This window comes from Ovis aries, chromosome 16 (assembly GCF_016772045.2).
Source record: "Ovis aries strain OAR_USU_Benz2616 breed Rambouillet chromosome 16, ARS-UI_Ramb_v3.0, whole genome shotgun sequence".
In the NCBI taxonomy this organism is placed as follows: Eukaryota; Metazoa; Chordata; class Mammalia; order Artiodactyla; family Bovidae; genus Ovis; species Ovis aries.
Window position 1 is genome coordinate 642,615 of NC_056069.1, and position 24,669 is coordinate 667,283.

General features: G+C 50.1%; 1 protein-coding gene across 1 annotated transcript in view; it reads right to left on the minus strand.

Annotated features, from left to right (window-relative positions):
* The window catches only part of SLIT3 (slit guidance ligand 3), a 723,236-nt gene that overhangs the window by 39,985 nt on the left and 658,582 nt on the right, over positions 1-24,669 (minus strand). Inside the window, exons 24-27 of the mRNA XM_027979969.2 lie at positions 14,898-14,969; positions 12,406-12,569; positions 10,279-10,403; positions 2,907-3,004 (exon numbers count right to left, since the gene is read on the minus strand). Coding sequence (XP_027835770.1) covers positions 2,907-3,004; positions 10,279-10,403; positions 12,406-12,569; positions 14,898-14,969 — 459 coding nt within the window. The remainder of the gene's footprint in view (positions 1-2,906; positions 3,005-10,278; positions 10,404-12,405; positions 12,570-14,897; positions 14,970-24,669) is intronic.

A 24,669-nucleotide genomic window follows, 5' to 3' on the forward strand; every position in this document is an offset into this window, starting at 1 on the left:
AGAGGGTGCAGGTGGAAGATGAGAGTCTGAGTAAATGAAATTGAATGAATGATGCAGGAATCTCACTCTTCCCATGGGCCACCCTCCTCGTCAGGGACCAGGGTACTGTGTTCCAGCTCAGACCAAGAATCCCAGGCCTCTCTCCACTTGAAATTAAACTAATAGAAAGTGGGATTTTTGTGGTCTTATTTTTTTTGTTTTTTCCCTGCACCATGTGGCTTGTGGGCTCTTAGTTCCCTGACCAGGGATCGAACCCAGGTCCAAGGCAGTGAAAGCCCACGTCTTAATCACTGGACCACCAGGGAATTCCCTTAGAATCCAAATTAACATCCTTTTTTCTATGACCTGAAAAGTGGGTCACATTTTCTACAAAAGGCAGGCAGAAGGATTCTTGGGTCTGAGCTCTTCAACTCTTCATGGAGCAAAATAAATGACTTTAACGCCTTTCTTTTTTTTCTTCTTCTTTTTTCTCTTAGGGACCCTGGGCATTCATGAAGAAGGTCATTTCTTCAGAGCCACAGCGGGGTGGGTTTCTGAAGATCTTAAACCATAGAGTTGTCTATTTTCCTGATATGAGTTATTTTCCTCTGACTCTCCCCGGAGAGGACTTAGGACTCTCAGGACTGAGTGAAAGTGGGGTAAGAAGGAGCTGGTCAAGGGAGCAGAGGTTGCTCATGGACTGGACCAAGGGTGGAAGAGAAGTTAAAGTCTCTTTTGTCCTCACTGGAAACCTGGTGGGAGGTGGGGGGAGGAGGGAGGAGGGGATGTCAAAGATATCTCAAGAGCAATGTGTTAGCTGTGTGGACAGACAGCAAGTCACATCTCCTGTCCAGCCAGCCCTGCCAGCCTTTGCCTATTTTGTGAGCAGACAGTCAATGCGTCAAGGCTGGAGAAGCATCTGGATTAAGAGGTAAGTGATGCTTCCAGAATTCTGACTAGTCAGAGGTGTCATGGACTGAATTGTGTCCCCTCAAAAAGATACGTTGACATCTTAACCGCCCCCACCCCCCACCCCACTGAGCCTCGGAATGTGACCTCATTGGAAAACAGAGTCATTGCAGCTGTCGTGAGCTAACTGAAGATGAGGTGGCACCGGAGTGGCATGGGCCCCTCATCTCACATGACTGGTGTCCTTGTAAGAAGCCGGTCATGTGGACCCAGATCCAGGGAGAAGGCTGTGTGTGCAGCTGAAGGCAGAGACTAGAGGGCTGCAGCTGCAGGTCAAGAAGTGCCAGAAACTGCCAGCAACCATCAGCAGCTAGAAGGAGAGAAAGGGGCCCCCGCCCGGTTTCAGAAGGAGTAGGCCCCTACATCCTGAGCCGTGTGAGAAGCCATTCTTTGGTTCCAGGCCCTCGAGCCTGTGGTCCTCTGTTACGGCAACGCTAGGTCACTGAATTGAGGGACACAGGAGCAAAGCCACCCGACAGGGGCCCTCCCTGTGCCAGCCTACCAGGTGCTGCCCTGGGCAGTGGGGTGAGGTGGGAGATCCCACACAAGCTATGCCATCCCAGGATGAGGGCCTCGTTGCTTGAGCCCTGCATCCCATTTTCCAAATCCTGTAGGTCTGGGCTGTTTTCCTTGAAAATTAAGTCCTAAACAATCCAGTTCATTTGGATTTCCTCGGTGATGGAGAGTGCAGACAGACCCTTCCGCATCCCCACAGAGAGGGCAGTGACACCTGCAGGGGCGCCCCTGCCGCCTGCGGACAACGACGTGGGTCCCAGGACTGGGGGTCGGGACGGGGCCAGGCTCCCCAGGCCTGGAGGAGTGCTTCCTGACAGAGGCCACGTGGCCACTGCTGCGTGAGCTCTGGCTGGCTTCTCCTCAGGTCCACTATCAGTGGGAGAGAGATTGGCCCGCTGCAGGCAGGAAAATGAGCTCTGCCTTGAATTTCGCTTTTCCAGAGTTGAGTTTGATGGGGCTAACTTGGCAGATAGATATGTGGGCGGCTGTCTTCCCCAGGGAGAACCCGGAGCCCAGAAGCTGAATTTCTTTCACAGACCATATAGTAACCCGGCCAGAGGGCCTCTGGTCGTTCACTGTTTGTTACCTGAGTGCTCCGACCTCCTCACACAGCACGGCACCCAGTGTCCCTTCCTTTGCTGCCTGGCCCCCTGGCTCTTTGGGGGTGCCCCATGGGCCCGCTCCCCCTGATCTGCTCTTACCAGGGTAGGGCCCAGGAAACTGGGCATCAGCAGGCAGCGAGGGGTGGGTGGGAAGCAGGAAGGGGCCAGAGGTTTGGCAGAGGCCCAGAGGGCCAGCTCCAAAGACAGGGATGAGAACAAAACCTAAGTGGCTTCTACCTCTTTTCTTCCTGAGCTCTTAATGCTAGGGAGGAAACAGGCAGGGTTGGAAGACTCAGGAATGAGTGTCAGGATATGTGACCCAGAGCAAATCAATCTCCGTGCCTCAGTTTCCCCATCTATTAAACGGGGACGGGAACTACCTGTACTGGATATGGTCCTCGGGAAGATTTAAATGAGATTTAGAGTTAAGTGCCTGGCACATATGAGCATGTAATCAACACAGGAAAGAATAGTGGGATTTCCAGGCCAGCAGGTTTTTTGAGCTATTGATTATCCTATCCTGCTCTGACTTCAGCCAGCAACTGTAGGTTCCCTTGGAGACCCCCTGGCTCTGGAGACAAGACTCCCTGAATTCAGATGCCAGTCGGAACACTTTCTGTGTAACTGCAGACGAACAATTTATCCCTCTGATGCCCTAACTTCCTTATCTGTACAAGAGGGATAGCAGTAACTGCCTTATAGGGAAGGCAAAGCCTTAAAGTCCTTCACATCCAGGGCTGGGCGGAGTGCGGGCCCGCAGGAGGCGCAGAGCTGGGTTTCCTCTGCCTGCCGCAGAGTTGCAGGGCAGACTGAGGAGGGAGGCCCAGGGCGCGCTGTTACCTGAACCCGCCCTTGTGGGTCTCGCTCAGGTGGCAGGTGCCTCCGTGCAGACAGGGGTTCTGAATGCAGGTGTTGATGGGCACGGTGCAGTCTCTGCCCTGAGGAGAGAGAGAGAAGCACGTGGTAAGGGAGGCTCTCCTCGGCCGCCGTGAAGAGGCGGCCCCGTGGGCTCCCAGCTCCCTCTGGGACGAGGGCCGGGGAAGTCGCCCAGGGCTCTGGGACCAGGGAGCTGGCTGTGTGACCCGGGGAAAGCCCAAGGGAGCCCCTGCCTTGGGTCGCTCCATGTGCATGGCGTGGAGAGGAACACCCGGCTCAGGACCACGGCCCCCAGCCTAACTACTGCCGAGACTTCAGCCCCTCCCCACCGTCCTAACCCGTGGGCCGCGAGCAGGGGCTCTGGAGCCAGGAAGAGCTGGTTCCCCTCCCAGCTTCACCTCTTCCTGGTTGGCTGACCTTTACTTTGTATTAGCTTTTTAACTTCTACACGCCTACCTCATAGAGCTGTTGCCAGAGTTGAACTAGATCTTTCAATAAGGAAGTGCTTAAAATATTCCGTAATACATCTATAAATGTACTATAAAGGTACTCTATAAATGCCAGTAGATATTACCACTAACCTCACTGAGGCATAACTGTAATCTACAACTTGGAGGGGAGACTATGGCTGAAGTGTGGTCAACAGTCCTTGGCCCCCTAAAATGACAAGCTTGTCTCTGATTGGTCCAGACATGAGCATGGGTGTTGCTATCTGCTCTTAAGTTCTGTGGGTGATCCTGACGGTAGGCTACCCCGAGACCCCCTGTGAGAGAAATTTTGGGCAGAGTGGGATTCCTCTGTACCAGGCACCCTGAAGGGGATGTGTGAGCTAAGAAGGTGGCAACAGTGTGCATGTGGGGAAGAGCATGCCAGGGAGGAGGAACTGCAGAGACAGGCCTCCGTCCCACGGAGTCGCCCCAGTCTTGGTCCTCTGCCACCAGCTTCTCCCGTGGCACCGATGGACCAGCACTGCACCCAGGTTTTGGCAGCCGGTTCCCTGGACGACCTGCGCAATCCTGGGGGGGGATGTCTGCTGCGTTTGCTCCTGGGCTATGGACTCAGTGTGGGCACGGGGCCAGGCGGGGGCCATCACGGGCGCCCTCCCACTGCCACACCACCTGCTCGCCATCTGCCCGAGAAAACCCTCCTTCCCGCTCTGCCACTGCTGCCATGCATGCAGCGAGAGACACTGGACTCCTGGCTGGACCCTGCTGTGCTCTGCCTTCTCCCACTGCCTCAGCGCTGCAGCCGCAGGTCCCACCTCCAGCAGCCGGAAGGCAGGGCTGCGTCTGTCTGCTGCTTGTCGAGCCTGGCACATTAAAGGGCCCGTCAGAGGTTTCTCGGAGGGGAGGAGATCTGGGGTGGGATCTGGGCTTATCCTAAACCAGAGCAACGTGAGATCCCTTTTGACAAGCTGTGTGTTGATGGAAACAGCACTGCTCATCCTCACTCCCATATTCGAAGTATGGTTTCTGTTCCAGGACCCATACTGAGTTTCACATTCACAATGGTGTATAATATTCATAACACCCCTACCATATGGGTGCAGTTGTTATTACCCTCATTCTTACTGAGAGGGAAGATGGACTTGGAAAGTGAGGCAATATGTCCACCATCGCCCCCCCCCAGACATCGAGTCCAAAGGCGATTCTGGGAACTGCTCGCTGGGCGCTTGCTTCGCCTCTCTCAAAGCACAGGCTCTGCAGGCACGCAGGTCTGAGCGCACGCGCTGGCCTGGCTGCTGCTGATAAACTGAGGAAATGGCCAGCTCTGAGACTTGTTTTCATTATCTGTAAAATGGCAATAATAATCCTATTATATGGATTTATTGTGTGATTAGAAATCACACTCATTAAGGCACCTGACCCTGGCAGGTAACGTAGCTCCATAAATAAGAGCTATTCAGATATAAATCATAATGATTATGGGGGTCTGCGATAGATTTTTGGGTTTCCCTGGTGACTCAGATGGTAAAGAATCCACCTGCCATGCAGGAGACCTGAGTTCGATCCCTGGGTTAGGAAGATCCCCTGGAGAAGGGAATGGCTACCCACTCCAGTGCAGAATCCCATGGACAGAGGAGCCTGGTGGGCTGCAGTCCATGGGGTTGCAAAGGGTAGGACACCACCTAGCACCTAAACAGCAACAACAACCAAATAGTTCAGGTATGTGGTGTGTGTGTGTGTGTGTGTGTGTGTGTGTGTGTGTGTGTGGTAGATAAATGGGCCTGGACTGCAGGACAGGAGAACCCTGAGCAGGTCAAGGCATGGCTTCCCTGACCCCTGCCTGGGCCAGGGTCTTTGCTCCGGGGACCTGCAAGTACCCGGAGCTCCCGGGGAATTCCTGCCCTGGGGTGGGAGCAGGGGTGGAGGTGGTGTCTCCTCTAGCCCCTGATGCCACAGGGCACTGGAACCCAGGAGGCAGAGCCTGCATTTGGTAATGTGGTGCCTGGGCCCAGAGGTGGGGGTTTCTATCATTCACAGGCTCTTCAGAAACAATCACCATTGTTAGCACCTGGCCAGTTAGCTCAGTTCCACGCTCTTGAGCCTCATTTTGCTCAAACCACTAGACCTGTAATGCTCCTTGGTTGCCTCCCGTGACCCCCTCCCTACGGTGTGCGTGTGTGGTACAGGGAGGACTGGGACTTGGCCAGGCCTTCTAGGTTCCTTTATAGGACCTTGGAAACTACGAACCCCGGAATCCTGTTTCTGAGATGGGGCCAGCAGGGTGGCTCTAAGACCTTGCTACTCAAAGTGTGGTCCTTGGACTACCAGCCTCGTGTCCCCTGGAAGCTTGTTAGACATGCACAATCCCAGACTCGATCTCAGGTCTAATGAATCAGAGCCTGCCCCTTAACAAGGTCTTCAGGTAGTCCCTGCACACCTTAAAGTGTGAGAAGCACTGTTCTGAGACACTGCACATATATGCACGAGCTAAATGGCTGCAAAAAATCAGCCAAAATTTCTACTTTATATTCTCAAATCTTAGAATCATGGTAAGAGTTACGCTCTGTTAAGTGTCTACTGAACGCTGGTACTGAGACGGGCCAAGACACACGTGACCCCTTTTAATCCTTACAACAGCTCTGCAGTCAGTATGGTTATTCCCATTTACAGATGATGAAAATGGGGCTACAGAGAGTCAGTTGCTAGTGGAGGGCTTAGTATAGTCTCTGCAGCAAGAGAGCTGGGTTCTGGGTTTAGCGAATGTGCTCCCCAGGTGTGTGAGCTTGGGTATGTTTTTCAATTTTTCTGAACCCGCAGTTTCCTCATCTATCAAAAGAGACTGTCCTTCTTTTGGAGGAGTATTAAGCGAGATAATGCACTTAAATTGCTTCTCAGGGACCTGGCATTAGAACAGATGTACGGTGAAAGTGAAAGTGAAGTTGTTCAGTCGTGTTCAGGCTCCTCCGTCCATGGGATTCTCCGGGCAAGAATACTGGAGTGGGTTGCCATTTCCTTCTCCAGGGGATCTTCCCGACCCAGGGATTGAACCTAGGTCTCCTTCACTGTAGGCAGATGCTTTAACCTCTGAGCCATCTGATGTACAGCAGCTGCTACTGAACATTCACCAGTGGCTGGAAACACGGAGATCTCTGGGAACAGCTAGATAAATGCTTGGACTTCGAGCTGCGTTTTGCAGCTGTCTGGTGACTGTTGTCCTCTTAGCAATTCACCCAGAACTACTATGGCAATCACTCTGCTGGCAGAAAGGACAGGTGTAACCAAAAAGAGTGTGAACAATATGCGATTAAGGGACCCCTCTGGTTCAGTCTGCTACATTTTACTGCTGAGGAGCCTGAAACGGGTGGGGAGGAGAACCAGAGCTGTCCAAGGTCATGTCGGGTAGAGGCAGGCTCCAGAGGGCCCCGGTGGTCTTTTCGCCACCACCCTGTGTATCTCCCTGTCCTGGAGATTTAGGCAGGTTGTAAATGGCCAAGGACCCTCACCTGCAGTCCCTGCTGTCATGGTGCTTGCCCATGGATGGTGAATGCACTGGCCAAGAGCATGGATTCTGGAATCAGTTGACTTTGAGCTTTGAATCCTGGCTTGCTCACCTACTATGTCCTATTTCCTCAACTGTAAAATGAGCGTCACTTTAGGACTGGTCTCCTAAGGCTTTGATGAGGACTATGCAGGATAATGTATGTAGCTTGTTCAGGACACTGCCAGCAGTCAGGAAGCACTCAATAAATACTAGCTGCTAACAGTACTATCATGAACACCACCACCATCATCATGCTATCACCAGAATCACCGCCACCGGCATCCTACACCATGAGCAGTAGCAGCATACCTGCCTGGGTCCTTCGACTTCCTAAACATCAAAGTCTCTGTTCAAATTCTTCCAAAATTGACAAGATGTTCAGGATCTTATAAGCAAAACCCAAACACACAGCAGTATCCTGCAGGAACCCCAGGGGTGCACTCTTTGCTCTGACACCAAGGGCCAGGCGCGCTTCACATTGTCCTCACATGTGATGGGAAGAAGCCTGGGGCTTTGAATCTGGCTCCAGTACTGTCAGACTCGGGCCAACTTTAAAGTGAGGGAAGTGAGATTCAAGAGCGTGAAGCAGTCATCTTTAACACAGGGATGACGCCACCCTCTTCACAAGGTGATTATAAATAGCAGAGGAAGGAATAAACCCATGCGGTCCGGTGCCTGGTGCATCGTCGATGCTTAAAAAGATGACTGTGCACGTGCGGAACTGGGGATGCATAGACGTACATGTCACAGTCTAGGAAAGCAGCAGACACTCCTTGGGGGTTCAGGGTCACAGACGGAGAATCCCTGGTGAAACCACCTGTTCCCGACAGCCACCACCCTGGCATCAGGGGCCGGCATGTAGGGTGAAGGTGAAAGGCAGCCATCTAGCAGCTATTGAGTACTTACTGAATGCTGGGTACTGTTCTAGGTACACTGCATGTGTTATTGTACATCTGATTCTCACAGCAAGACTTTGGGACAAGTCCTATCCTAGTGTGCAGATGGGAAGCCTAGGGTTCTCACCACACAACTAGGAAAAGCCGGGATCCACACCTGCTGAGCAGCGTAAATCCATAGCCTGCATTTTCTCCATCGAGCATACGGGACTTTGAGGACCCATGCCTGCTTAACTTCTAGCCTCCCCCACAGTGTGTGTACATACGTGGCGCAGCGGCAAAGAACCTGCCTGCCGATGAAGGAGACATGAGACACAGGGGCTCGATCCCTGGGTTGGGAAGGTCCCCTGGAGGAGGGCATGGTAACCCACCCCAGTCCTCTTGCCTGGAAAAGTCAACGGACAGAGGGGCCTGGCAGGCTACAGTCTATGGGGTCACAAAGAGCTGGACATGACTGAGTGACTGAGCACATGTATGTAAGTGTGTATATGCGTGTTGGGGGGCAGGGCATGAGTCTGGGACCACCCTGAGTTTGAGGAACTGGAGTTGGCTGCACAACTGAGCAACTGAGCACATGTATGTAAGTATGTGTGTGTGTGGGACCACCGTGTGTGTGTGTGTGTGTGCGGGACCACCTTATGTGTGTGTGTGTGTGGGACCACCTTATGTGTGTGTGTGTGTGTGTGTCTGGGACCACCTATGTGTGTGTGTGGGACCACCTTATATGTGTGTGTGTGTGTGTGTGTGTGTCTGGGACCACCTTATGTGTGTGTGTATGTGTGTGTGTGTGTGGGACCACCTTATGTGTGTGTGTGTGTGTGTGTGGGACCACCTTATGTGTGTGTGTGTGTGTATGTGTGTGTGTGTCTGGGACCACCTTATGTGTGTGTGTGTGTGTGTGTCTGGGACCACCTATGTGTGTGTGTGGGACCACCTTATGTGTGTGTGTGTGTGTGTGTGACCACCTTATGTGTGTGTGTGTGTCTGGGACCGCCTTATACATGTGTGTGTATGTGTGTGTGTGTCTGGGGCTGGCTGCCTGGGCAGGAAGCCAGCTGCAAAGAAACGCTTTGGCTGTCTTGTCCCAGGCCCATAGATGGCACTCTGACACTGTCTACTGGCGGCATGGCTACAGCAGAGAAAGTCACCCCGGAGGCCTGTTGCCCAGAGCCAGTCTGCCTGTCAAGCTTGTCACTGTACCCAGAGACCCCCCTGGGGACAGAAGACCAGGGCTGCCAGCTCCCTCCCACTCAGCCTGGACCAGGTGTGTGCATCAGATGGGCTGGGCACCGTCTACAGACTCTTGGCTTGCCTAGAGCCTTCCGATGGTGGCCCTGGGATGCTGGAATCTGGGAAGCTGGGAGGGTTGTGGGCAAGAGGATCCAGTCATGGCTTTGCTGGCACGCTGAAGGGCTCAGTTATCCAGGAAACTGTCCAGGGGAAAGGGGGGCGGGCTCAGGAATCATGTAGCCCTGTGTTACAACTTGACTGCTTACAAGCTTGGGACAAGCCCTTTCAACAAGTCTGAGGCTCAGTTTCCATGTCTGTAAGATGAGAGTTCATAAATCCTTCCTCACAGAGGAAAAGATGAATAAAGTGCCAAGCAGAGTGCGCAGGACCTCTTCCATTTTCTCCAGAGGATAATGTGCTCTAGATATCGCAGGGAGAGGAGGAAGGAGGCAAGGGTTATTCTGGAATTAGCCTGGGTCTCCAGGGAGGACAGGAGAGCTGGAATGTCCATCCTCGGCTTGGCTGAGCTGAGCCTGTCAACCGGGAAGGCTGGCTCGGCAGCCTGCAGGCCTGTTAATCCCCATCCCTGAACCTCCTCAAGCTGGAACCAGAGCTTTCAGGACTGGTTGTTCTGAGAGCAGAGAGGGGTCAGGGGTAGGGGAGACTCAGAAATCCTCCTGTAAGGAAGTCAGGATGGTTGTGGGTTCAAGGGATGTCTCTCACTGGAGGCAAATTAGCTCTTGAGACTTAATCTGCCCACGTTCAAGCAAGAAAATACAAGTATTAAATTTCCCCCTGCATCACTATCAAGACTATAGGGGTCCTCTACTGTACAGCACAGGGGTCTGTGCTCACTGTTATGTACCAGCCTGGATGGGAGGGGGGTTTGGGGGAGAATGGATACACGTATACGTATGGGTGAGTCCCTTTGCTGTTCACCTGAAATTATCACATCGTTAACTGGCTATACCCTAATACAAAATAAAAAGTTTAAACTTTGGAGAAAAAAATCCAAAAAAACTGAAGAAAAAAAAAGACTATGTGGGGTCCTCTGTGATTGGCGTGGCTGTGATACCACTGGGAAGGCCCCACCAGTTCCGGGGTTTGCTGACAAATACTGCTTGGGGTGAGCTGTAAAGTGGACTTATCCACTGTCCTTGGAGAGGGGTGGTCAGCAGGGCGTAGCGCCCCCAGCAGCTGGGAGGTGGGGGTGGCCCGCGTACCTGGTAGCCATGGGGGCAGGCGCAGCGGTGCCGCTCCACCGGGTCCTGGCTGCACGAGCCATTGTTCTTGCACGGGCTGGAGAGGCAGGGATCGCACTTGGCCACGATGTTGATGTCCACTGGCCCTGACGGCAAAGCACAGGGAGTTGGCGGGCGGGCCCCCAGGAGGCTCACCGCCACCCCTCCCTTCTCCTCTGCCCTGGCTCCTTCCCCGGTCAGCCACAGGCCCTCCTCATCTCTGTCCAGACGGCAGCTGGCCCTCTCCAGCCAGAGCATCCAGTCATTGTCCAGAGAGGAAAACAGTCACAGCAGGACATCATTCAGAAGCACTTCTCAGTCAAATCAATTACTGTAATTAGCCTGATCCGATTTTGGTGCTAATCTGCAAACAATGCACCATAATTAGAAACCCCTTGTGTATCTTTTTATATTCAGGAAGCTCCAGGCCCAGGCTCTACTGGGACCTCCCATTCCTCCTTCCCCAAACACCTCTCCCCACTGAATAGTCTGTGCCAGGATAAAGAGGGCACAGACCCTGGGCCAAAGGCACACATATAAGTCCTCCTTTCAGAGCCCTTGAGTCGGCAGGTAAGAGGTAAGAAATGGCCCCGGCAGACACAGCAACGGTGCTGACGATGGCCAGCTGGGCTCAGTTTTTACATCCATGACAGTTTCAAACATGCCCTGTTCTCCTTGGCCATCAGGGCTGGAGGCAGGGAGGCCAGGTCCCTGCACAGAGCTTTTGAGGGGTGCCGTGCTGCCGCTGCTGCCAGCGTTGACAGAACCCCGGACAGTCACGCCGTGTTTCACGTCAGGACTTTCAGTTATCCTGGGGTAACAGTCGTCAGTTTGGAGACTGGACTGAGATTGACCCCAGGGTGAGTCTGGCCATTTGTGGGCAGAGTGAACAGAATGGCCTGAGAGAGAACCGGTGCCAGTTGGCTCAACCTTGGCTTCACTGAAGAACAGGGACATTGCCTGTTCTAGAGAGAGAGTGTGTTCCAGGGACATAATGAAGTTTTAGAGGTAAAGTATATCTGTAAATCGAAATAAGTATTGTGACTTTAGGATATAAGCAAAGGACTTTAACAAACAAATCTGTAGTACAAATGGAAAGGAAGTTTTTGAAAAAAAAAAAAAAAAAAAGTTCCCCGGATAACCAAAGGCAAAATATAAAGGTATATAATATTTTACCTGTTGAATTAGCAATGATTACAGAATGAGATAAAATAATGCAAGGGTCTGATGAAAAATGTCCCCCAACGATGCTACTAGGAGCAAAAATTGGTTACCACCCTTTCTGGAAATCAATTTGGCAATAAATGTGAAGACCTTTGCAATGATCATATACTTTGGCTCAGTAATTTTTGTTCTCTGAATCTTATCTAAGAATGTAATTTTAAATAGAGATAGCCATGGTAAGGAAAAAAATGGGAAATACTCTAAAAGTTCAAACTCAGGACCTGGTTAAAGTTCCTGTGGAGTTAAGAGTGGAGTGGTACAGCTTGGTGATCAAGACCATGCTCTGGGATCGGAAGGACCTGGCATTCTCTTCACTGTGTAATCTTGAGAAGTCAACTAACCTCAGTAAGCCTCAGGTTTCTCATTTTGGGGAATTAAATGACTCCATGAAAAGTGAGAATTAAATGAACAATACATTAAAAAATGCCTAACAGAACGCCTGCTATAGAGTAAGAACCTAGCAGTAGTTTGTTATCGTGATAACCATGCAGTCAACCAAAATTTCATGAGATCAAAGTATGCTACAGTAAAATGGGAAAGTGCTTATGCTCTAAGAATGTTGGGTGAAAAAATTCAGGTTAAAGATTTTCCCAGCTATGCAAAAATAGGTAGGGTAAGAAGTCAACGAGGAATACATAGAAACAGCAGCAAGGGGCTTAGGGGAACAAAGGACAAATGGACGCTGAGATGCAGGTCTACGTTGGTTTCAGCATCTGAGTCTTTGTGTGGCCCATGGAAGAAACGGGACAGTGGTTTTGGAAGTTACACTTGCTGAGATGCCTAGCTCTGCCAGGCTGTTGGAGACCGAGCAGACCCTGCGGGGTGGGGGTTGGGGGAGGCGTGCAGAGATGTGTGTGTATGTGTGGGGGGGTGGTCAGCACCTACCTTTGCACTGGAAGCGGTGGGTGGGCGTGGTGAGCAGGAGTCGGTCAGCCATGGGCTCAGGGCTGCTGCAGCGGGCGATGCCGGGCTCCTTGTACCCAGCTTTCACCCACTCTGACAGCCAGCGGAGGCTGCAGTCACAGTGCAGCGGGTTGGTTCCCAGTGCCCTAGGAGGCAGAGCCGGAAATCAGGGTCCCCTGCCCAGACCGGCCCATAGGCTCCAGAGTCCCTTGAAAAAGTAGACGATTTAGACTTTGCCTAGACTGGGGGTATCCAACAGGAGGACCAGCAAAGACATTATTCCTACTGGGGTAAGGTCAATGACTCCAGACTGTATCTCCAATCCCTGATGTTCCAACCCCACACAAGCTCCTTCCCTCTCTGAGGTATGGTCTCACCTACCCTGGTGAGATCCCATCCTCAACTCGTCCCCAATTCCAGCCCCTCCGGGAGGCTTCTGGGGCCTTCTGCCATTGATTACCTGGCTCTCTTGCCCCACTAAAGGGTGTACTGGAGGATAAACTCAGAGAGAAGGTTTTGATGCCCAGCAACCTAGGAGGCAGCTTCAGGCCACCAAAAGGGGCTCAGAGGGTGCCAGTTCAAATATGCTGCACGGGCTAGTGACTGTTTTGAGTTGAAGGCACTTAAGAAACACGACATGCTGTTTCTGCCTAAAAGCAGGTCACATTTCCTATGAGAAAGGTACCCTCCCTGCGCTAGAAAGAAAAGAACATTCTTATCACCAGAGACTGGGAGTTGACACCAGAATGGACCTGTACAAATAAACCTACTAAAATATTTCCTAGTCACTGTCCCATGACTTACTGCCTCTCACCCAAGCCCCTCTGTCTTGTTACATGGGTGCATAGTAACTTAGCTGTGTCTAACTCTTTGCGAAGCCTTGGACTATAGCCCATCAGGCTCCTCTGTCCATGGGAATTTCCAGGCAAGAATACTGGGTGGGTTGGTAGGCCCTCCTCCAGGGGATCTTCCCAACCCAGGGATCGAATCCCATCTCCTGCATCTCCTGCACCGGCAGGTGGATTCTTCACCACTGAGCCACCAGGGAAGCCCTTTGTCTTATTATAGCCCCACACTGTCTCATTCTTTCTGTAAAAACATATACAGGAATTCCTTTGTGGTCCACTGGTTTGGGGTCTGCGTTCTCAATGCTGTGGGCCCAGGGTCAATCCCTAGCTGGGGAACTATAAAACTAAAAATCCCACAAACCACATAGCACGGACAAGAAAAAACAAACAAACAAACAGATAATGTCTATCAACCTTGGTATCTTTGGATTTTAAATTTCCTTTTGAAGACTCCCATGTACACATAAAAACATTAAATGATTTATATGCTTTTCTCCTGTTAATGTCTCTTATGTCAGGCTGGCCATAGAACCAAAGAGGGTATAAGGAAAGTTTTCCTCCCCTATAGCACTCAGCTTTAAAATGTAGGGGAGGGAAACCTACAAAGAAAGACACGTCCAGTGCAGATACCTCCAAAGTGCTGTCTGGGAAGAAAACGTGAAAACTTCCACTGAGTTTTAATGAGAGCCTTTTCCGGGCCTCCCTGAGAGCTCAGTTGGTAAAGAATCTGCCTGTAATGCAGAGATTCCTGGGTTGGGAAGATCTGCTGGAGATGGGACAGGCTACCCACTCCAGGATTCATGGGCTTCCCTTGTGGCTCAGCTGGTAAAGAATCCACCTGTAATGTGGGAGGCCTGGGTTTGAGCCCTGGGTTGGGAAGTTCCCATGGAGAAGGGAAAGGCTACCCACTCCAGTATTTGGGCCTGGAGAATTCCATGGACTATATAGTCAGACACGACTGAGTGACTTTCACTTTTAATTTTCTAGCTTTTGACTATTTTATAATATGCATGTATAATATATCAGTATTGTAGTATATATGCACAATATGAAAATAATTAAATATACAGAGAGTTGATATACAGACTCAAACATGTTCACTGGGAGAGATACGCAGGACCTAATATTTAAGGGCCCCAGTATCCCCTGTGTGAAATGGGAGGGGCTACCTAATTCTGAATTTGGAGAGCATCTGTGTTTTGGCATCAAGGCAAACCTGGATTTGAACCAGGTCTTTGCCACCTACTAGCTGTGCAACCCCTGGACCGAGTCTTCAGCTTTTTTAATTTCAGTTTCACCATGTCTCCCAATGGGATAAAACTGCCTGATTTGCTATAAGAAATACATGAGATAATTCATTTAAAGTGTTGAGCACATAGTAAGAGTTTTATGTTCATTCTTATTAAACATTTATATTGTTTACATAATTGATGCTGCTGCTCATGAAGGCATCAGAAGCTGGGAACACACAAGGTACTCAGTGTGGGTGTGTTTCTGTCAATAAAACACGTTCCATACATACGGAAAGAATCACACTGAGGTGGTAACGGTGACACTATTACTCCTGGCGTTACAGGCTTTCCTGTTTTGAGTAGATGCACGAAGGGGAGAAACAGGGCTACTTACAGATGGGAAAGAGACGTCAGGTCATTGAAGGAGCCTTCGGGAACACTGGAGATGTCGTTGCCGTGGAGGGTGCTGAAGCAGAAGCACAGAGCAGGTCAACCTTCAGAAAGTGCTGTGAACTCACTCCCCTCTCTCGGCGCCCCAGGCCGGCTCGCCACCTCTGAGCCCACAGGGCCCGCTGCTGGCAGCGGGAGGGGCCCTCCTGTAAGTCACGAGCGTGGCTGCTTCCACACTCAGCTCAGAAGCGGCAGTGCACTGGGTAGAGGGCCTGGCAAAGACCGAGATGCACTAGACGTGGGATGGAATCAGAAATCAGTCCCTTTCAGCTGTGGAACACTGGGTGAGTTATTTTCCTTTCTGGGGCCTCCATTTTTACACCTCAAAAATGGAGAGAGAGAGAGCGATCTAAACAAGACACGGGTTTCAGAGATAATGGGGAGAACTGTGGTTGAGATGGGGCGTTCTGGAGCTGAGCTGCTTGTATTCAAACTCTGACTCTGCCACCTACCAGCGGTATGACTATGGGCAAAGTTACTCGCCCTCTCTGTGCCGTGGTTTCCTACTGTAAAATGGGAATGAAAGAAAGTAAGGAGATTTGCCATAGCAGGTAGCTGTGGGTGCATTAGTCCATGTGGAGCCTGGCATTTTCTAAGTACTAAATGGTTAACCATTATTAATACTCGTAAAAGGTCTTGAACAATGTCTGGTACAGATCATGAAACTGGTTCCCTTCATATTTACCTAGAGAGATTTAAGGGGGATTGAGAAATGCTATCAATCCCAGCTCAGGAGACAGAAAGAAGGGCTGTATATTTAACTTATTTAACTTATATGCAGAGTACACCATTAGAAATGCTGGGCTGGGTGAAGCACAAGTTGGAATCAAGACTGCCCAGAGAAATATCAATAACCTCAGATACGCAGATGACACCACCCTTATGGCAGAATGCAAAGAAGAACTAATGAGCCTCTTGATGAAAGTGAAAGAGGAGAGTGAAAAAGTTGGCTTAAAACTCAGCATTCGAAAAAACAAAATCATGGCATCTGGTCCCATCATTTCATGGCAAATAGATGGGGAAACAGTGGAAACAGTGATAGACTTTATTTTCAGTTCAGTTCAGTTCAGTCGCTCAGTCATGTCCGACTCTTTGCGACCCCATGAATCACAGCACGCCAGGCCTCCCTGTCCATCCCCAACTCCCGGAGTTCACTCAGATTCATGTCCATTGAGTCCATGATGCCATCCAGCCATCTCATCCTCTGTCATCCCCTTCTCCTCCTGCCCCCAATCCCTCCCAGCATCAGAGTCTTTTCCAATGAGTCAACTCTTCACATGAGGTGGCCAAAGTACTGGAGTTTCAGCTTTAGCATCAGTCCTTCCAAAGAAATCCCAGGGCCAATCTCCTTCAGAATGGACTGGCTGAATCTCCTTGCAGTCCAAGGGACCCTCAAGAGTCTTCTCCAACACCACAGTTCAAAAGCATCAATTCTTCGGTGCTCAGCCTTCTTCACAGTCCAACTCTCACATCCATACATGACCACTGGAAAAACCATAGCCTTGACTAGACGGACCTTTGTTGACAAAGCAACGTCTCTGCTTTTTAATATGCTGTCTAGGTTGGTCATAACTTTTCTTCCAAGGAGTAAGCGTCTTCTAATTTCATGGCTGCAGTCACCATCTGCAGTGATTTTGGAGCCCAAAAAAATAAAGTTTGACACTGTTTCCCCACCTATTTCCCATGAAGTGATGGGACTAGATGCCATGACTTTATTTTGGGGGGCTCCAAAATCACTGCAGATGGTGACTGCAGCCATGAAATTAAAAGACACTTACTCCTTGGAAGAAAAGCTACGATCAACCTAGACAGCATATTAAAAAGTAGAGACATTACTTTTTCAACAAAAGTCCATCTAGTCAAAGCTATGGTTTTTCCATTAGTCATGTAAGGATGTGAGAGTTGGACTTCAAGAAAGCTGAGCACTTAAGAATTGAACTGTGGTATTGGAGAAGACTCTTAAGAGTCCCTTGGACTGCAAGGAGATCAAACCAGTCAATCCCAAAGGAGATCAGTCCTGAATATACATTGGAAAGACTGATGCTGAAGTTGAAACTCCAAATCTTTGGCTACCTGATGGGAAGAACTGACTCACTGGAAAAGACCCAATGCTGGGAAAGGTTGAAGGTGGGAGGACAAGGGGACAACAGAGGATGAGATGGCTGGATGGCATCACCAACATGATGGACATGAGTGTGAGCAAGCTCTGGGAGTTGGTGATGGACAAGGATGCCTGGCATGCTGCATCCATGGGGTCACAAAGAGTCAGACACCACTGAGCGAGTGAACTGAACTGAGAACTGCTGTCAACCCCAGCTAAGGAGACAGAGGGAAGGGGGCACTTGGACCCTGGAGAGATTCCCTGGAGCTGGACATTCATCTTTATGGGAAAGGGTTTGGCATCAACCACACACATACGTGGGTCTTACTGTTATGTTTATTATCTGGCAGTGTGTCTGAGGGGCCAGGCAACCTGCTTGGCATTAATCACACCTCTCTCCACTCTGTGGTGCAGTAACTGGGAGCTGTTCTCACTTGCAGGGTGGGGACACACTGAGCTTTCAATAAATGCCTGGAGAACAGGTCTGTGGAAAAGCTGAAGGAACATGGGTTTGCTGCTCAAGTAACAACACGAGTGAATCCCCAATTCGTGGGCTATCTCCCCATGGAGGGATGCGTCATCCACTGCAAAGAAAAAAAATCCCCATGCTGATGACTCAGTTTGGGTCTGGCCTGGGAAATGCAAGGTGGAGGATATTCACAGAAACTCAGAGGTTTCCTCGGTGACTGCTGGGCACCATCCCCTGGGCTGCGAAGGGAGCCCTAGTTGAATGAGGGGTGATTAACATTGACTGTGGAAGTGTAAACAGGATAATAACTTAGGAACTTGCTCTTTCGTTTTCCTGTTAGCTGATGTTAGCCTGCCCTGGGTCTTCAGCTGGAATATAGATGTGAGCTTAATTACACTTAATTACAAGTAAAGCATCTTGAGCTGACCGAGCGCTGCGGGTAATACACACGCACGTTTCTGAACCCCATTCCCAGAAATTCTGATTCAGTGGACTCTGCATTTCTAACACGCTCCCAGGTGATGCCGCTGCCCTGGTCCTCCAGAACACAGCTGGTTGTCCCGCGTTGCTCTCCTCATTACCATAAGCTCCTTCCCCTCCATCCCTCCTCTCCTTGAGTCGTGGTCCTCAATGCTTAGGCAGCCAGGACAACAGGATGAAAGTGCCCAGTCCTCTAAACACTGTTCGTGTAGCTTCTCACCTTCCCGGATAAGAAGGGGCTGAAGCACTTCCTCACACATCCATCAGTATCATTTAGTCTCTAATCCATGTGGTCACTTATGAATCAGAGTGGCTCTGGACTGCTATTAACTTGGATGTCTTCAGGACTGCTTGCTGTTTGCAAGCAAATGCACCCAACCCCATTGTTAATCGTTTCCGAATGTGGCTCGGGCCCCTGGAGAGGCACAAAGCTCTAATTTAAAAACACCAAATGACCCAAAGGCAGCTTTGGTCCTGTGACTCCTGCAAGTCACACTCCCATTTATTATGAGCTGAGCCACTGAGATCTCTATAAACTGCCAAGTAATTGGGGCTGTAATTTACTGGGAGGATGCTCCAGAAATCTGCCTACACTGCAGGTTCTGGCTTCTGGTTTGGCCCCCAAAGAAGGACTCTCGCATGTCCAGTCACCCTCTTAAAGAATGCCAGGGGAGTGGGACCAATGCGCCCTCCTGGGAAGCACTTTTCTCTGTCATTCTCCCTTATACCTCATGGAGGTGGGGAGGGCAGGGAGAGGGTGATGCGGGGTGGGTGCTGGCAAGCAACTCTGAACTGGACATGACTCATCTTCAAGCGCCTGGTACTCCTTTTTTCCACCTGACTCTCAGGTGGTGTTCAAGCAGCCTGGGGAACTCCAGGATGCATGTGAGAACATCAGGAAGGCGGCAGGAGGGCGTAACCATTCCCCGCCAGTTCTTCATCGCCTGAACCTGGATCTGCATAACTAGGTGATGCTCACGGCCTGTATAACAGATGACATGAACTGCCCTTGTCCTAAATGTGGGATGGGGTGGGTGAATTCTCTTCTGAGCAAACTAGGCAACTCCCAGGTGACCTGGGAGCTGTCTAGAGCCAGAAAACATGGGTTCAAATCCTTATTCTGATAATCAATGCTTGTGTAACTTAGACAACTGACGTATTCTTTCTGTGCCTCAGTTTTCTCATCTCTAAAATAGAGGCGTTCTTAATATCTACTTCCCTGGTGGCTCAGTGATAAAGAATCTGCCTGCGACACAGGAAACACAGGACTGATCCCTGGGTTGGGAAGATCCCCTGGAGGAGGAAACAGCAACCCTTTCCAGTATTCTTGCCTGGAGAATCCCATGGACAGAGGAGCCTGGCAGGCTACCGTGTATAGCGTCGCAAAAGAGTTGGACACGACTTAGCAACTAAACAATTTGTAGTAGATATTTTTAGGGATATGGGTTGATCAACATCAAACACCTCTTTTCTGTTAACAGCTCCTCCCTCTTCCATGGGGACTCACCCCTCCCCACCTCTGAGTCCAAGCGGTTTGGCCTTGTGGGCAGAGCTATGGGCCAGGTCTGCCCAATCAGAGGCATAGTGATTGCTCTGAGGTTGAGCATGTGACCTAAGCAAGTCAATGGAGACATTTCTGGGGTTTTCCTTGGAATTATGAGGACAGAGGCAGTTTCACTCTGTGAGGCAGAAAGAGGCGCATTTCTGACAGTACCCCCGGGGGACTGGCATCTGGCCCTAGAACCTAATACCTACTATTGCATTTTTCAGTTCCCTGCATTGATACAGTCTCTATTTCTGTCTAAGGTAGTTTGAACTGGTTGTCTTTGCCTTCATTCGGGAAGGGATCTCATATACTGCTTCCTAAGCGAGGATTTACGGATGGTTCAGCTGATGCAGGGCCAGCACACAGTGAGCCCTCCCTCGTGTCAGTCAGGATTACTGCAAACACTCTCCTGACTCCTCCCTTCCCTGTTTTCAGACACACTGGGGCCACTCCTCTCAAGGCATTACTCACCCAAGGTGGAAGCCTGAAGCCTTGCAGCCTATTGTTCCCAAGGGGCCCCGTGTGGGGTTCCAGCAGACACGGTGACTTCTGGCAGAGCCGCCCCGTGTGCCTTACCTCTCTGCCCATATCTTTCATGCCACCCCACTCTTTAATTCTTATCCCAGCCCTCTCTGGGTAGGAAATAAAAATCTATTTTTAAAGAGGCCACATACCCTCCCCCGCCCCCAGTCTTCAAGAAAAGTCTGAATTGAGAGGCAATAAAAATCGATGATGACCAGGACTTCCCTGGTGATCCAGTGGCTGAGATGCCAAGCTCCCAATGTAGGGGGCCCGGGCTTGATCCCTGGTCAGGGAACTAGATCCCACATGCTGCGACTAGAGATTCCACACACCACAACTAAGACCCGTGTGGCCAAATAAATAAACAGATGGTAACCCACAATGGAGCAGGATGGAAGGCGGTAAATAGAGCAATAGGCTGGAAGCCAAGAGACACGGGTTCCAGCCTTGGTCCTGCTCCCACCTTGTAACTAGTCAGCAGTCTCCACCCTGCCCCCACCCCCAGAAGCCACCTTCCAGCTGCTCATGGAGTTTCCTGTATACACTCCTCACACACACATCCTTCCCGACTTCCAGGCTTGTCCAGAGACTGTATATTTCTCCTGCCTACCATGGACGGAGGAGCCTGGTAGGCTGCAGTCCATGGGGTTGCTAAGAGTCGGACACGACTGAGCGACTTCACTTTCACTTTTCACTGTCATGCATTGGAGAAGGAAATGGCAACCCACTCCAGTGTTCTTGCCTGGAGAATCCCAGGGACGGGGAAGCCTGATGGGCTGCCGTCTATGGGGTCGCACAGAGTTGGACACGACTGAAGTGACTTAGCAGCAGCAGCAGCAGAATGTTCTTTACTCCATCCCAATTTAGGTATCTCCCTCTGACATTTCAGACTCAGCCTTCAGAACAGAAGTTAACAGCAGTAATTCAGACAGCAAACAGTCTTGGGTTCAAATCCCAGTTTGACTCTCCTGGTGTGTCACTTTGGAAAAGCTACTCAATCTTGCCAAGCCTGTGTTTCCTCATCTGGATAATGGGGATAATAGTGGTATATTCTTCCTAGAGTTGATGGGAAGAGTGAATATGACAATGTAACAGAAGTGTCGAGCCCAGTGTGCAGTGCACAGTCAGCGTTTAATAAATGTCAGCAGTGAGAACTATTTTTAAATCAGAAAGTCTTGCTGACGACCAGCGCTGGCGTGAGTGCCTCTCTTGTATTCCTGTGGCTCTCTTACAGGCATCACCCAGTACTGGCACTTGCTCTGTGTCCCCTTAGACCATGTGCTCTCTGAAAGTATAAACTGCTACCTTCGCTCTTTCCACCCTCTTCCTCCCAGTGTTGAGCATAGCAGTAACTCACAGTGGGCATTCAGGAAAGAATGAATAAATGAAAGAACTTGAGCAAGGCATTCAGCCTTTCTGAATCTGTCTCCTTGTCTTTAAATGAATGGTTTGGACAGGATAATTTCTGAGATTCACTCCTGATTTCTAAAACTCATAATTAAACTTTTTTGTGTGTGTGTGGCACCAAAAAGGGCCAAACTAGGGCCATGGTTTGAAGGTCACAAGGAGTCACCTTTTGGCTCTCCAGGACTGTCTGATGTTCAATATCTGGTCCCCAGCCGGGGACGTCCCTGGTGGTCCAGTGGTTAAGACTGCACACTTCTGCTGCAGGGGGCAAAGGGAACTAAGATCCCTCATGTCACACAGCCAAAAACCAGGAATATGGTTGTCTGGAAGAGAATGAGTTCTTGGTCTCTGAGGGTAATCAAGCAGAGGGCAAATGGGGCCCTTCACAGAGATGTTGCAGGGAGAGTCCATACAGTCAGCTGAGCAGTGAAGAACAGCCCTGGGTGCATACGCAGCAAGCACAGGGACTTACTTCAGGGACTAGGAGCTAAAAATACAGAGGATGATGAATGACAGTGGCCCGCTTGCTCCTTCACAAGCCCACACTGACACAGTCCTCCCGGCGCTGATTCCAGGTGGCCCTCTTGTGACTGGGCAATGACAGCTGGGACCACACGCACTCAACGCGTGTGGCTCGGGGTGGGGCCAAGATCAGGGAACAGGCGGATCCCCCAAGGTCTAGAATGTCTGGGGGAAAGTTCTCTTCCAGCTATTTTTAGATTAGGAGTCAGGTAGGAAAAGCATATTTTCACACAGTATTTTGTACTCCAAAGCTTCTCGACCAATGTACTATCTGAAATATATTCATATCCACCTGCCAACACACACACAAACTCCATCTCTCTCCTCTCATTTCGCCTCTCTCTCTCTCTCCCCCTCTCTCTCATAAATGTCAGGTCTTTCTTCCTACTTTCCAGAACATTTTTTGGCCTTTTTCTATAGCTAGACCTTGCTGCTCATCCTCCTTCATCCCAAACTGCCAGTATCCCAGGGTCTCGAATCATTTCTGAAGTTTTCATCAAATTAATGGAATCCTTTAGATATGAGACAGGAATATACAAATGTCCACATGCAGCTACTGATACTACAATTACTTATTTTGAAAGCCCTATCCGGGACTTCCCTGGTGGTGCAGTAGAGAAGAATCCATCTGCCGATGCAGGGGACACCGATTTGATATGTGGTCTGGGAAGGTTCCACATGGAGCAACTAAGCCTGTGCATCTCAACTTCTGAGCCCGCACTCCAGAGTCTGTGAGCCGCAACTACTGAGCCCGGGTGCTGCAACTGCTGGAGCCTGTGCCGCCTAGAGCCCGCGGCCGCGACCGCCGAAGTCCGCGCGCCTACAGCAAGGAAAAGCCACCACACTGCAACCAAGAGTAGCCCCCGCTCGCCACAACAGAGAACGTGTCCAGCTCTGAAGACCCAGTGCCCAAAAAAACCTTAAAAAAAGCCTACTTTGTTTCCCACCCCTCTAAATTATAAATGTTACTACTTTCATTCATCTTTACCTCTGTCCTCATTTATTACAGAAATGACTTGATGTTACCAAGTTAGCCTTCAATGGTTCTTTTCATTTACCCATGCTCCGTTATAGTCCTTTGTGGTTATCAACGTTTACCAGTTATAATTGTAACATATACACAAATTAGGTTTACTTTTTCACATAATGCTGTGTAGTAAACAGGCTCCCACTCTGCTCTCTAGTTTTCCTCTTTACCTCTTTTAATAATTGTACTTCATCGACCGGTTGCACCATGCTTTCCTTATGTATTCCCACTATGGCCCTTCTGAGTAATATTTAAAATTTAGGTTAAAAATAACAGTGCAACTAAGGTCTTAATGCAGAGAACCTTTCTCTCCTTTTGGATTATTTTTTCGTAAAAACTTCCTAGGTGTGCAATTACTGCAAGAAAGGATACAAATATCATAGAAGAAATGTAGCCCATAAACATTTTAATTTTTCCTGCTTCGGCCTTTATGCAGAGAATGGTTGCTCCCCACTGAGGCAGACAGTTTGGATGAGAGCCTCTAAGATCCCCTTTGCTGTTCGAGAGCCCATCATTCTAAAATGATGCTGCGAAAAGCCTACCCGTTCTGAAGTCAAGAGACAAACGTAAGTGTGTTGGACGTGTCTGTGGACTCCTGGTGAACTAGCGACAGCTCTGGCCCTGGAATGACACCAACGAGGTGCTGAGGAAGCAGGGAATCCTGGGCAGGGGGTTCTGTGCACCCCAGCACCCTGGTCGACAGACAGATGGACACGCAAACCTCTTTCTCCCTTCCACATTGAGCTGCCCCAGCCAGAACGGCTCTAATTATGAACACATGGACACAGACCCCACTGAGATGGTGGGTCCCACCCATGGCAGCCCATCTATGCCCAGAACCAGAAGACTTGTGGGGGGTCAATAAGCTGGGATTGAGCGGTGGTGGGGCAGCAGGTCCAGCCGTAGTCCCGGCCAGTGAGGCAAGCCCCATTGTCTTCAGGTCGAAACAGGGAAATGGTTTTGCTGATCTTTGTATTCTCCAGCTCCCCTGAGAAGCTGGATAATAAATAAGTGACAATAACAGATTGCACACTGTCAGCGCGGGCACATTTTTGCCCCTAGAGAATTGATCTTTAATAACAGCACAGATGACATGTGGTGGGAGTTGTCGCTGACACTGGTGTTTTGTGGGCCTCAATAAATCACATCAGCTTGGAGGCTCATGAACAGACCCGCTTGTTGGGTGCTGTCTGCTGACCATCACTGGGTCCTGGGAAGGATCCTGGGGCTCTGAGTCAGAAAGCTTGATTCTGCAGCCTCCTGACCGCTGAATTTTGGTCCAGTGATGGTACCAATCTGGGCCTCAGTTTTCCTATCTTTAAAATGGGTATAATTCTCTCACTCTCACAACACTGTTTGCAGAAGATTCCATGAGGCAATGACCACAAAAAGCCCTGTAAAATATGGCTATGACTATTATAGTCATTATAGTCCAAAAGGGTAAGAAGTTGATAGGTTTGGGAGTATTTGGCATCTCTCTTCTCACAGGACCATCATTCAAAGGATCCTCCCTTGCCAAGACAACAGGTGCAATATGGCAAAGCACAAAAATCAGGTGACAAAGGGCCCAGGGTGAGGGGTGGCAGTGAGGTGCCACTCCTGCTGTGGCAAGTGTCGATGTGAAAACAGCCATAACAAACGC